This window comes from Hemibagrus wyckioides, linkage group LG01, assembly GCF_019097595.1.
Source record: "Hemibagrus wyckioides isolate EC202008001 linkage group LG01, SWU_Hwy_1.0, whole genome shotgun sequence".
NCBI lineage: Eukaryota > Metazoa > Chordata > Actinopteri > Siluriformes > Bagridae > Hemibagrus > Hemibagrus wyckioides.
In genome coordinates, this window is record NC_080710.1 from 6,786,218 (window position 1) to 6,800,691 (window position 14,474).

The window sequence follows — 14,474 nt, forward strand, 5'->3', positions numbered from 1 at the left end:
TACTGTGTACAGCTCCTTGAATGTAACAAATTCTGCTACAAGTGACTTGATCCATTTGTCAATCTCATACTCTTTATCATTACTTTTGAATATGATTTTCGAGACACTGAATCTCTGCCAGAGGCAAGGGCTCTCCACTTCCCTGAAGAGAGCTGAAATCTTGGTCATGGGACCAAAAAATATGCCTTAACACATCTGGCAGACGCCTTTATCCAGAGAAAACTGGTAATCAGTAACTGGTCACAAGCACAAGTCGCGCACTGATGCCGAGTCAAGTGAACCTGCTCTTTCAACTTATCAGCATGAGTCACTAACGTATGCTCACTAGACACCAAATCAACCTTATTTATCAATATGGATACAAACAGGTGCATTTTTAAGTTGGGTACACACAAAATTTGGTAGTCATTCTGTGTTCTTTACTCATAAATATTTATAGTCAAAAGTAAAAAAAAGAAAACTAACTAAAGCAAACCTCAACTTAATGTCAAATAAATCATATAGTTTACATGGATTTTTATCTGCATGGCACTTTTATATGAAATATACTGTCAATAAATATTTAATATTTATAGTATTTAATGCCAGGTAAGTATTTTATTCATTAATCATTAACGGTGGGGTACTGTTATCAGCTGCAGTAAATAAAAAACACTTTAGGGCAAAGTGGTATCTGAGCAAATATTTCATGTTTAAGAAGCTGACTACATCAATCTTCTCATCAAAAAAAAAACCCAACATTGTAAGGAAGGGAGAATTTGCACTATTGTTCTTAGACTTCAGTTAATCCTTTTAGTCCTATTCACTCATACAGCTATTTTATGCCTCTGCATAGATAGATAGATAGATAGATAGATAGATAGATAGATAGATAGATAGATAGATAGATAGATAGATAGATAGATAGATACTTTATTCATCCCAAAGGGAAATTCACACTGAAAAATGTCAAACACAGCATCCCAACCTGTTTCTAAACCAGATTTTACCTGCTAGTCTTGCTCTACAGATACACAAACAAATAAATAATAGCCAAGAGTATCATCCATGCTTATAATTAACATAGTTGTTGATTGATATTTTTTCCATTTCCCTGTTTCACTGAATTCTATTTTATTCAACATTTTAATGCCTTTTTACCTTTTCTTGGTCATAAGTTTGGTATTGCAAGAAGCCAAACTATTCAGAACTAATCCTTCAGAATCCAAGTCACTGCTTATTATTTCTCTCAAACAGAACTGAGGTTATAATCATTTTAACTTATTTAAAATTCTTTCATTCATTCTTATATTTTTTCTAATTAATTTCTAATTTAAAAGACTTTATGAAAGAATTTATGAAAGGGGATATTTTATAAGATTTTATGCTTGACTAATTAGACTGATTACCTTATAAATTAAATTAACAGTGAGGCAACAACCTTGCATTCCAGGTGCTTCCTGTACAATATTAACTGTGGAAACTATTATTGTTTAAATGTATAAATTCCTGTAAAATATTTGCCATTTTATAGAATACTTTTCAGGTAACCTGCACAGACATTGACACAGTTAATAGTGACTTGAATCTTGACAGGTAATTAGTTGCCTCATAGTGTAGTGAGGGACTAAAGCTACTAAGAAATTTTGTGGATGCTATTGGGAGAGGACATGTAACAGTTACACTCAGACAGCAACTTTCTCCCACTGATTCCTGGTTAATTAGCAATGAGACCATCGTTGAATTGTTTAGTGTTGTATTTTTTTTTACTACAAATGTTTTAGTTAACAAAAAAGCTATTCATAAAAGGATGTTTTTAAAAACAGTTCAGGGTGGCTTGTATATTTAATATAAACTACTTACCAACAAGTAATTTTTGTATGGTACATGCTTAAAGATAAATAGGAGTCACTGCTATTTATTGTAAAATTAGAAAAGAACTGAAGTAGAAAGGAACCGGGCCAAGTATGCTTACACACAAAAGGAATTTGTTTCTGGTTTGCAGGTGATTCCATTACTTATACTGAAAAAATAGAACACTATAAAAAAGACTATAACCAATATACAGTATGGCATATGCCCAACAGCTATGTTCAATAAACATAGTGCATGGTAGCAGTAATATACTGCACTACAGCTCAACAATTGTACTTGAAAGAATATAAGTGCCCACTATTAAATATTTATTAAGGAGATGGCCTATGGGAGAAAATTGTTTTTGTGCCAAGTTGTTTTGGTGCACTGTGCATGTAGCACCTCCCGGAGGGGAGGAGTTAAAAGAGAATTGACTTGGGTGGGTGGGGTCTATGACTAGGAGGAATACCTTTTATTTTTACCTTAGTATACTTTTTTTTTAACAATCCTGTTGTGTTCTGGTCAAATTTGACCAATTTACAAATTTCCTCTCTAAAAACATGCAGTAAATTTCATCCATTTGTCATGATGTTCCATGACTTTGTTTACACCTGGCATTTGAACACATAAAATAAATCTGAAATATTTTTATAAAAATGTGTGTGTTTTATGGAACTTGTATACCCCCATGGTGTTCCCGGCCAAAATGACCGGTTATTGGAAATGAATGGGTAAGACTACAATTAGTGTATAAAACAGGGTTCAATCTCATTTCTACACTCCTTTACCACACCTCAACACACAGGTGTCACACACACACACACACACACATCTTATGCCCCTTTTTGGCTTCCATGGCAACCCCCACTGGAACCTATGGACAATATAATTTTTACTCTATGGGAACCACACAGCTTTTTTGAGGCCTTGCTCACAGTTCAGTCTGTGGCAGCACATTGTCCAAGAGACATGCTGCACATGAAGCTCTGGACTTCATATTTGACCATGACAGTGTCTAGGAGGAGAGACGCCAGGTTGACATTGAGGAAGCAGAGTCCTGACCTTAACCTGATAAAACATATTTGGGATGAATTAGAGCAGAGACTGATTGGTGCCCAGTCATGTTGGAACAGGAAGCATCCATCCCCAAACTGTTCCAACAAAATTGGGAACATGAAATTTTCCAAAAAAGTCTTGGTATGCTAAAGCATTAAGAGTTCCTTTCCCTGGAACTAAGAGGCCAATCCCAACCCCTGAAAAACAACATCTGAATTCAGTGTTTTAGAGGGGTGTTCCAAAACGTTTACCAATATAGTGTACCAACACTTTTTTTGTGGAAACCTTTCGTCATTTCTGGTTCCATTATAAAGGTATCAATTCCTTGAATCCCAAGCTGGTAACTCTTTGCAGCCTAACTCTAGACTGGGTCGTAATGCAGTGCATATATACATATACATATATTATCATCATATCATTAGTAGGGAAGAAGCTTTACTAGGTCCATCAAGGCATTCTCTCATTACATTCTGTAATGTGGCTGCTGGTCTAGTCTCAGACACTTAGCTGTCTACATCTTTATCTATAGCCCTACAGGTTTATCCTGTTATTTTATGAAACGTGTGTGATAATTTAGTAATTTATTTTGGGCTATGCTAACTAGGTACATACCCAGGAATACAAATACTTACTTCCTTTCATAAATTCTGTGTAGCTCTAGTGTCAAATTTAAAGTTGCTGAGATGTAAGATTTTTGAGTTTTAAGTTCTCTGTTAGAAAAGTATTATTTTAAGCTAGTCAACTAACCCCTGTTGTGCCGCTCCCTTCTCCTCCACACAAATTAAACTAATTGCTGAGAGAGACAAATCAGTATACATTTAAGGAGAATTTTAAAGCACATTCTATACATGAATGCCCCTCTAAACTCATTTTCATAAATAGCGTTTTTCTACAGATTCTGAGTTGAATTTACCACCAACTGTAAAAGAATGAACATCTGACTTTCCTTGTTCATTCAGCCTTTTTACACCTAAACAATGATGGTAGGCACATTGTAGCTTTATATAATTATTTATAATTAGAGGGTAATTCCACAGGAAATACCAAAAAATTCAATGTTGACTTGTCCACAAATGACATACACTATATTGCCAAAAGTATTCGCTCACCCATCCAAATAATCAGAATCAGCCACAGGTGTATAAATCAAGCACCTAGGCATGCAGACTGTTTTTACAAACATTTGTGAAAGAATGGGTCGCTCTCAGGAGCTCAGTGAATTCCAGCGTGGAACTGTGATAGGATGCCACCTGTGCAACAAATCCAGTCGTGAAATTTCCTCGCTCCTAAATATTCCACAGTCAACTGTATTATAAGAACGTGGAAGTGTTTGGGAACGACAGCAACTCAGCCACGAAGTGGTAGGCCACGTAAACTGACGGAGCGGGGCCAGCGGATGCTGAGGCGCATAGTGCGAAGAGGTCGCCAACTTTCTGCAGAGTCAATCGCTACAGACCTCCAAACTTCATGTGGCCTTCAGATTAGCTCAAGAACAGTGCGCAGAGAGCTTCATGGAATGGGTTTCCATGGCCGAGCAGCTGCATCCAAGCCATACATCACCAAGTGCAATGCAAAGCGTCGGATGCAGTGGTGTAAAGCACGCCGCCACTGGACTCTAGAGCAGTGGAGACGCGTTCTCGTGCTTCTCCATCTGGCAATCTGATGGACGAGTCTGGGTTTGGCGGTTGCCAGGAGAACGGTACTTGTCTGACTGCATTGTGCCAAGTGTAAAGTTTGGTGGAGGGTGGATTATGGTGTGGGGTTGTTTTTCAGGAGCTGGGCTTGGCCCCTTAGTTTCAATGAAAGGAACTCTGAATGCTTCAGCATACCAAGACATTTTGGACAATTCCATGCTCCCAACTTTGTGGGAACAGTTTGGAGCTGGCCCCTTCCTCTTCCAACATGACTGTGCACCAGTGCACAAAGCAAGGTCCATAAAGACATGGATGACAGAGTCTGGTGTGGATGAACTTGACTGGCCTGCACAGAGTCCTGACCTCAACCCGATAGAACACCTTTGGGATGAATTAGAGCAGAGACTGAGAGCCAGGCCTTCTCGTCCAACATCAGTGTGTGACCTCACAAATGCGCTTCTGGAAGAATGGTCAAAAATTCCCATAAACACACTCCTAAACCTTGTGGACAGCCTTCCCAGAAGAGTTGAAGCTGTTATAGCTGCAAAGGGTGGACCGACGTCATATTGAACCCTATGGATTAGGAATGGGATGTCACTTAAGTTCATATGCGAGTCAAGGCAGGTGAGCGAATACTTTTGGCAATATAGTGTATTTCAGCCATTCAACAAATGTTAATCTTTATAAAGTCCTCTATCACAACTTCTTTGACAAATCTAAGCTGACATTCAATTGATATTGCACAATCATGGGGTAATGAGTTCACTGCCCCACTTAGAGCTTTAAAGTAATTACAGCTCCTAGTTAAATGTGGTCAAAAACAGTAGGGCAGCATATAGAGCAGCATTGAGGCAGGTTCATTTAAAAAAATATGCCATAACTATCAAGGTCTTATTTATAGCAAATAATTGGAATTATCTCTAGTAAATGTCTGCAAACAAAAGGTAAAGTGTACATACAAACAGTGTGCCTATGATGTACAGAACCAATTCTGTAAAATATACTGTAAAGAATGTGAGGGAGATGTGATGAAATAAGAATCAAGCCATGCATAACATGAAAAACAAGATTTTTTTACTACGGCTTTTCCAATGCCTTTAGAATAAATGTGAGCCTCTTAATTTGGTTTACGGCCATGTTATTATTAATGGTTTCCTGGCCCACCAAAATCTATGAATAAAATCTGCTGATCTTGCCAGCAAAACCCACAACTCTACACTATTTTAAGTACCTGAAGAGGGAAGAAATTTCACGAAGTGCTACAGTGCTACCCTGTAATTCCTAGCTGTTTACATGCACTAGATATGCAGCTTACCTCTTACACTAACACTGTGCATATACTGAAAACCCTCCAATGCCTTGTTGCTAATATTGTCGTATTTGTAATTTAATTTTATGTACAATTTTTTTCACCCTTAATTGAAACATTGAAACGTTCATATATTTTAATACATTTAATATGTAAATTAATATATTTATTACACATGAACTGAAATATTTCAAGCCTTTTTTTCTTTTAATTTAGATAATTATGGCTCACAATTAATGAAAATAAAAATCCAGTATCTCAAAATATTAAAATATTTCATAAGATAATCAAAGAAAGGATTTATAATACAGAGAGGTCAAACTTCTGAGTAAAGTATGTTCATTTGTGCACTTAATATTTGGTTGGGGCTTATTTTGCACAAATTACTACGCTAATGCGGTGTGGCATAGAACCGATCAGCCTGTGGCAAGGCTGAGGTGTAATGGAAGCCAAGGCTGCTTTGATAGCAACCTTCAGCTCATCTGTATTGTGGGGTCTGTGTCTTGCATCTTCCTCTTGACAATACCCCATAGATACCCTATAGTGTTCAGGTCAGGTGAGTTGGCCAAGCACAGTAATACCACAGACAGCAAACCAGTGGGCAAGGGCCAAGTCCTGCTGGAAAGATTGTCAGCAGATGGAAGCATGAAGTGCTCTAAAATCTCTTGGTAAATGGCTGCATTGACTTTGAACTTAATAAAACACAGTGGACCAACACCAGCAGGTGACACGGCACAAATCATCACTGACTGTGGACACTTCACACTGGACTTCAAGCAGCTTGGATTCTGTGCCTCTCATCTCTTTCTCCAGTCTCTAAGATCTTGATTTCCAAATTAAATGTAAAATTTATTTTAATCTGAAAAAGGACCATGCCACTGAATGCTCCAGTTCATCTTCTCAGTAGCCCAGGTAAGACACTTCTGACATTGTCTCTGGTTCAAGAGTGGCTTGACACTAGGAATGCGACATTTGTAGCCCATTTCCTGGACACGTCTGTATGTGGTGGCTTACCATCTTTATAGTGTCTTCTGGACAACCATCGAGTCTTCCCCATGATTGTGGTAGTGTGTACTGAACCTGACTAGGAGATCTGTGGTATTTATACTGCATAAAAAATGATTTTCTTAAAGTGGAAATGAAATATTCTATGTTGTGAGTTACGCTTTTTCAATGTTTTTGAGTTGTAGGCCACAATTATCAAAAACAAAATAAAAAAAAAATGCTTTGTACATTCACATGTCTAGAATATTTACACTTTTCATTTTCTGAAGTAACTTGCAAAAAATATTGAACTTTTCCATGATATTTCCTAATTTACTTTCCTATTGTTTTTTATATATCAATCCTCTGTATGTCCTGTACATAAAGCTGGCCCTGACCTCTGACTCTTTGACTCTGACATTGTTGGTTAGACATTCCTGGCAATTAATATGCAAATCTTTTTGTAGATGTTATAATTAAATTGTAGTTACAGGTTGATAAATAATTATTTAAAGAGGTGTCACAAAGTTTTTGTTTTTTGCCATGGGCTTTTAATTTGATGCCTAAATAGCAATGACACCATTGGTGTAATAACATTAGTATAGTAGTGTAGCATGGTTGAATGTGCTTCAGGTATTGTTTTCTCTCCAGTATTACAAAGGTATAATGATAAAAATGTACAGAGAATCACAAAGTACCATTAGTCAATAGGCAGCTAATATAGTAATTATTGTTTGCTCAGAGCAGAATATAAAAGCATCTATGAAAAATCTTCTATAGGCATGAAGAAGCCATGATTGTCTCACTCAACCGTAAAATGACAGTTTTAAACGCAAAAGTAGAGAACATATCAAAACTCCCAAAAATCCACTAGCCCGGTTATATTAATGTGCTAGCAAAAACAGATCAGAGGATAAACAGATCTTTGACATTTATCAAAATTTGAACCTTTGAAAATCTGAAACATTCATCATCTTGCTCTTGCCCAATCCTATAGTGATTAAAATGCAAATATACACCAAAACAGCAAACAAATTGAGTTAGCCATTAGCTTAGCCAATTTACGGAAAAAATAAAACAGCTAAACTCTAATACTACAGAATCCTTTCTCTTCTTATTATAGTATTGAACTAAATGCTCTCACTTCCTTTCTTGGCTTCTGTCTATTACTGTGTAGCTGACATAAACTCTATACATACAAAACACCAGACAAATCAAATCCAACAGTTTTGAATTTAAAATGACTTTTTAAAATGATGAAATTTGTTAGTCCTTAAATTATTACATATATTGTGTAATATGGTTTTGTGGTGGTTTATGCTGCTGGCTAAGCACCAAGATGCTGAATGTAATGTAGCACGAGAGACTTACCCCATGATCTTTTTTATGAAAGTCCCTCCCTCTTCCAAAATTACAGCCAAAATATTGAGCTTTGAGCTTTCGAAATCCTTCAAAATGTCTATTATTATCACTGATCTATTTATATGGTTTATAAATGTGAAGGACATAAACAAAAGCTTTATCTAGCCTAGAATGTGACTAAAATTAAAATAAAGGAATATCATTTATAAGGCCCGTTTGTTTTATAATCTTGGAACAATGTTTTAATGTTTTATTAGCCAGGATGCTATACTATTAGGCAGCTCCGAATAACGCACATGCATCCACTCCTAAATACTCGGGTACACTGCACAATATGGTGGATTTTTTGTATCTAATTGCAGAGCCCGACCAATCATTTCTTTGGTACGGTATGGCCCAGGAGCCATGCCATGTTCCCTTGTCCATTAATTCATTCGTGTAATTTAACTCATACTTGTATTTTGTCTGTAACTACTCGAGGAAAGACGGCCGTTTTAAACGGAAACGTTTCCCCGTTTAATTGCATGGTTATAAATACTGGACGTAGATACCTTAGATCATTATAGCTGCGTGAAGGGTGGGGCTCAGGATATCTTTTAAATTGTGCCTCGCCTAACCCGACACAAAGACAGCAAACATAAAAGTAGGTTAAGTTAACGGTGTAATATTGCAGTCGATACACAAGGCGTACCTGGACATTCTTTTCCTTTGTCAGGCGCACAGTCGCTGCCTTGGGGATAGGACGACTGGACACCGAGCACAGCAGCGATGGTCAAGAGGCAAAAGAGAATGCAGTGGAGATGGCGGCATCGTAGTGTTCCGATCCTGATGTGCTGATAGCCTAATATCATGATGACAGAGTGCTGCCCGAGTGCAGTTCTGCTCGTTTATTAATTTTTAATTATGAGGCAAACACACGGAGAAAAATCTATCGCTAATGCATACAGCTACCACAATACGATGTTTCTTGTTAAACCCGTGGTTCGGGTGTGGGATAGTTCCGGAAAATGTAGAAGCGAAAACGTCTAATTCACCACAAATAAGAAAAACCGTGCATTTAAAATTTTCACTCTGTTGCTGTAAGTAGTCCACTACACTTCCTTTGGTCCTTCTCGTGGCTATGCCGAACTCCTTCAATCGTTCCTTCTCTTCTGTTCCGTCTTTGTGTGCATCTCGACTGTGACTTCTCTCTTGCCTCCAATTACGAGCTGTTTTTTTTTTTATTCCACTGATTGTGGCTTGTACTGGCGCTCAAAAATACCATATGACAAAAGACAAAGCGTTACACTCGATTACGATAACCCTGCCAAAAAGCCAACAACAAAGGGTCCACAAGGATGGTTTGAAGTCATGTGACCTAAGACCACCTCCCCCAATTCACATCAGGAATCTGTCGAGGACGCTGTTACTGAAAAGGAGTATTCTTAAGCTGAAAGTAGGAAAACCTGTTCTCAAAGATACTTAATAGTAAAGAAGAAAATGTAAGTTTTTTCTTCAACTATTAAATATAACAAAAAAAAAACAAAATATGTTTTAGAAAACATCATATTTATTTACAAACATAGGAGGATGAATCATATGGACAACTGGAGCACCAAGGCTCCAGGGGCACCAACAGGAGCACAGATACAAAATTCAAACCCTATACATTTTCGTGAGCACTAGTACTGTAAGAATTAAATCACGCATCTGCTCTGAAAGTTAAAATAGCTACATTACAAAAATTCCACAAATATATAGTTTTTTCACTCGTGCCTCGGCCGAACATGAGCCTGGGGGAGCACTGAAGTCAAGATAGCTTGCAGCGCTAACGATAGCAAAAATGTTAGCTCTGCTAGCTAACAATCAAGCAGCTAGTTCGGTAATATCATTAAAGTGATAAAAACGAGCATTTTAATATCCTTTTTTTGGAGGGATAATGGCCCAGTATACACTAAAGTAACTTAGATACTGAACTGTAACATATGCAGTAAACATTTTGCTATGCATTTATTTATTTATTATTTGTGTACATTTCATGACAGGTATCATGACCAAAGGTCTCATTTTAAAATATGCAATCTTGAGAAATGTAGAGACCAATTCAATTTTAATATTCATTCCTATACATTTTTTGCTTGTTTTGCTTTTTTTAAAAAAAAATTTTTTTTAAAAATTAGATATTATCTCAAAGTATGTGAGCATATGCTTCTAACCAGTTTAGAGAATATTTGTGTTCACTGTACAAATGATTCATTTATTAATTCCTTGTGGTAGATTTTTAATAGACTTAATTCAGAGTCTTTAGTATTTTTTTTTTACAGTTTGGCCAGGTTCACACATGACCCAAGCAACACAAGCATTCTTGTAAAAGAATGGATAGGCCACTGGTGAGGTTGTTTTGTAAATATCAAAAGTTGAAAAAAGAAATAGCAGAAAAGTCTCTGTGCAGTAAACAATTCAAACGTGTATAAATGTTGATCACCAAAATCTTACATTTGCATTATTCCCCCCTTACATCAAACATAGTAAATTGAACAAGACTTGTTTGGTATTCAAGTTTGCTTTTACACTAGAGCTAAGGTTAATATAAATGAAGTTTGCTAGCCTTTGCTAACATTGGAAGTGGAGGCAGATGCAAGTGCAGATTAAGTTTATTTCTTTATTTCTTTTTTTAAATAAAACACAATCAATAGATTAGAGGGTACAGATTAGAGAGTACAACCAACAAAAAAAACAATGAGCAAAAGCTAGACAATGTGCTCTGTAAAAGACTTTAAAGTGGAAAAAGTAATAAAATAAAGACTCAATGGTCTCAATGGGTAAGAGCAAGTCAATAACACGTTTATTAGATCTTCTGCATAAGGGTCAATTCAAACTACTACACACAAGTTGCAGATTAGAGACGCTCTCTCAGGTCATGCTGCCTTATTTATAACACGCACACACAAACTAGTTTTTTTGAAAGTAACCCCAGGATGTGCTACTCGACAGTTCCCCCTTTTTTTCACCTTTCATACAGACAGTTTTAGGTCTGACCACGTCTTACTGCTAACACGGCTGAACCGAAAGCTCCAGTTTGTAATTGTGTACTACTCATAGCACATACACACACGGAGTGGTTGTCATGGACTGCTAGACAGTTCCCTGCCTGAACACCAGAGGGCGGTCTGACAGGGTTTGTTTATACCTGTGCCATGTGTCTTTGTTTATGTTTTGTGTTCTTGCGTGTTTGCCCTGCCCGATCCTTAGCCCGTTCCCACCTCTGCACACCTGTCCCTCGTGTTTCACTAATTACCTTCCCTATTTATATGGGTTCTATTGTGTTTGTTTTTTGTTGAGTCCTCGTTGTTATTGTGTGCCTCTTCTGTTCTCTGGATTTTAATTTGTGTTTAGTTTTTCCCCAGTGTTTCAAAGTATATTATCCCGACTGGCTGCTAGCCCTGCACTTTGGGTCTGATCTTGCTTTGTGGAGGCCACCGTTACGTGGCAGTGGTTTCTTAAAAAGGTCATTTATCAAAGTATCAAATGCACTCATAATCTTATGATACCCAATGTTTTCAAAGGAAAAAGAACTACAAAATATTAAAATTTCCTCCTTTTGTCCTTGGCAAACCTAAATAAAATGTTCATGCTGGTTTTGCAAGGAATAGTTTTCTCTACTGTATTATCAGAGCTGCTCTTTTGTGGATAATATAAATTATATTGTCCCTTTCTAGTAGTCTACTTCTGTATGTAAATGGGGATATGCTCTGGATAGTTTGGAACAGTCACTATTTGTACCCCTTTGTAGGTCCACAATTTGGACCAAACCTGCTAATACTAAGGTTATGGCAAACAAATAATATTTCTCAATGCTACACCTTGAGTGATGCATTTTTAACCGCTCTATCAAAATGACTTTAGGTTCAACAATAAGCCACAGTGGCTGATAATGAAGAGCAGCTTCTTCTTGTTTACAGTACCTGGCATGAATCCACATGACTCATTCTGTGACCATAACTACCTGGAACGGTCCTTATCACCGCGCTGCTCTTTCTCCTGAGGTCTCTCACCACAATCCAGTCCCCTGGTTTGAGGTTGTGCAGCTGTCTGCTGGCTGGGAAGTGCCTTCTTCACCTGTTTCTGTAGCCAATATAAAGAAAAGGACAAATTTGCACAATAATGCATCTTATTTTCATAGTCATACTTCATACTTGGTTATCTTTGGTCGTGGCTTTGGACCTATGCCAGGATTTGGGGGTCTGTCAAACAATATTTCAAATGGGCTTAAATTCGCTGTTTCTCTCACTCTCATTCTCATGAATAGTAAGACTATGGGAAGTGCTTTTGTCCATGACAGACCTGTTTTTTTCACAACACTTCAATGTGCCATTTTCTCTCTGCACTCTCAATTGTTCTGTTAGATCATTCTCCAGTCTTTTTTTAAATGGCTTTTAAAATCAGGTCTGGAGGTTTAATTCTTCCTTGTTGACTGACCTAACATTTTGTAAGGCAGTATGGGAATAGTTTAAAAACTATTGGACAGATAATGAAAACTCACTAGTATCGTCTGCAACCCAGTGGGACGTGGCTAAAACTACTGGGGCCATATCTGGGGCTATATCATATCCTACACTTTGGCTTGCAAAAAGGCCTAGTTAAACAAAAGACAGGAGTTAGAACTGATGCAGTACATAGTACATAGAGAGAACAACGTTTCTCCAGAACCATGGTGCTACATAAAACAACATAAAGCTACATAAAACAACACATAGCTAAGGACTTAAAGTAAGTTGTCCTAACCACATAAAAAGCTTTGTGCACAAACAGTGCAAGACAATACAAAACGCTACAGGACAGATACACAAAATAGCGTGCATTCTGTATATTTTACAGTAGGTTGTGCAAAAATAAGAGGATTGTAAACAAAGAGCATTGAGAAGGGTACGAGACAATGTTGCCCCTTTCACCCCTGCTCTTTGCCTTTATAATTGAGCCTTTTGCCGAGTCTATAAGGCAGTGTGAAAAAGTGTCTCTGGGATCAAAACGGGTGGTGAAGAGCATTGGATTTCTCTTTATGCAGATGATGTGCTGCTATATATTTCTGAACCTGAGCTGTGTTATAACAGCTTGTCTGATTATAAAATGAATCTAAGTCTATGGCACTTTCTCTGAATATTTCCCCCTTAACTAATTTATCATCTCTTTCACCTCATAAGTAACATTACATGGTTTTAAGTACGTTGGTATTTTTATTAAACCAAAATTAGAAGATCGTCTTAGCCCTGCATTAAATTTTCTATGCTAGTGAAATGAAAAGTTAAGGGAGGTGTTGCTTTGCCAAACCTTCAACTATCTTGTCAGTGCAGGTAAAACATATCATCTATGTGGCTCATTATGGAAGCAGCGGCCTGATAAGGACAAGAAATTAAAAAAAAAAACCTTTTTACTTTCACTCCACTACATTTTAAGTAACATATCTTACTTTCTACTCCACTATATTATCATTATCAGTCAATACAAACCCACAGCTGTCCAATTACAACACAGCAAGCAAACCAAGGTACAGCACATGCATTATTTTTGCATACATGGCTTTTTGGTTTCATTAAATGCAGCGAGCGCAAATGTTTCGGTAGAAGAAAAACTGCAGTATCAGCCCGAAATACTGTAGCCTATGATGGAAGAAAACCCTGACCCCATCCCACCACCCGCACACCCATGACCTTACCTGCAGGATTTGTTTCAAGTTGTAGAACAGAAGAAAGTCTTTCATGTTCAGATGCCTGCTCTGCCTCAGTAACATACATAAATATGAGGTGAGCCTCATCCTGTGATGATCATAATGGCGATTTTCTTTAATATTAAATCTAATGTTAGCTCACAACAATGAATGATTTTATTGCCAACAGTGGGCACGTGAGCATTAGAACTGAGCCACGAAGAAGGAAGGAAGGTGGCCTAGTCTGATGAATCACGTTTTCTTTTACATCACATGGATGGCCGGGTGCATCAAAGCTTGCTGTAGGTCCCGTGATGATATTTTAGGAGGTTTTTGGAGACATCTTTAGGCGTCTTGCGGTCTGCTCTTGGGGTGAATTTGCTTAGTCGGCCTGACCTGGCCATGTTGACAGTTGACATGTTGACAGTGAAATGGCTGATTACAAATTCTTTTGAGATCTTTTTATATCCCTTACCAGACTCATAAGCCTCAACAATCTTCTTTCTGAAGGCCTCAGAGAGCTCTTTGGATCTCATGATGGTGATACCTCTCACTTCAATAATTAAGAGCAAACTAAGCTAAATGTCTGAGGTTTAAATAAGGCAAGCCTCCT

The 14,474-nt window shown here is 37.5% G+C and overlaps 1 protein-coding gene across 1 annotated transcript in view; it reads right to left on the reverse strand.

Annotated features, from left to right (window-relative positions):
* Positions 1-9,533, reverse strand: part of tmeff1b (transmembrane protein with EGF-like and two follistatin-like domains 1b) — a 28,419-nt gene extending 18,886 nt beyond the window's left edge. The window contains exon 1 of the mRNA XM_058399621.1: positions 8,870-9,533. Within this exon, the coding sequence (XP_058255604.1) occupies positions 8,870-9,029 (160 nt within the window). The 5' untranslated portion in view covers positions 9,030-9,533. The remainder of the gene's footprint in view (positions 1-8,869) is intronic.
* Positions 9,534-14,474: the final 4,941 nt, after the last annotated feature.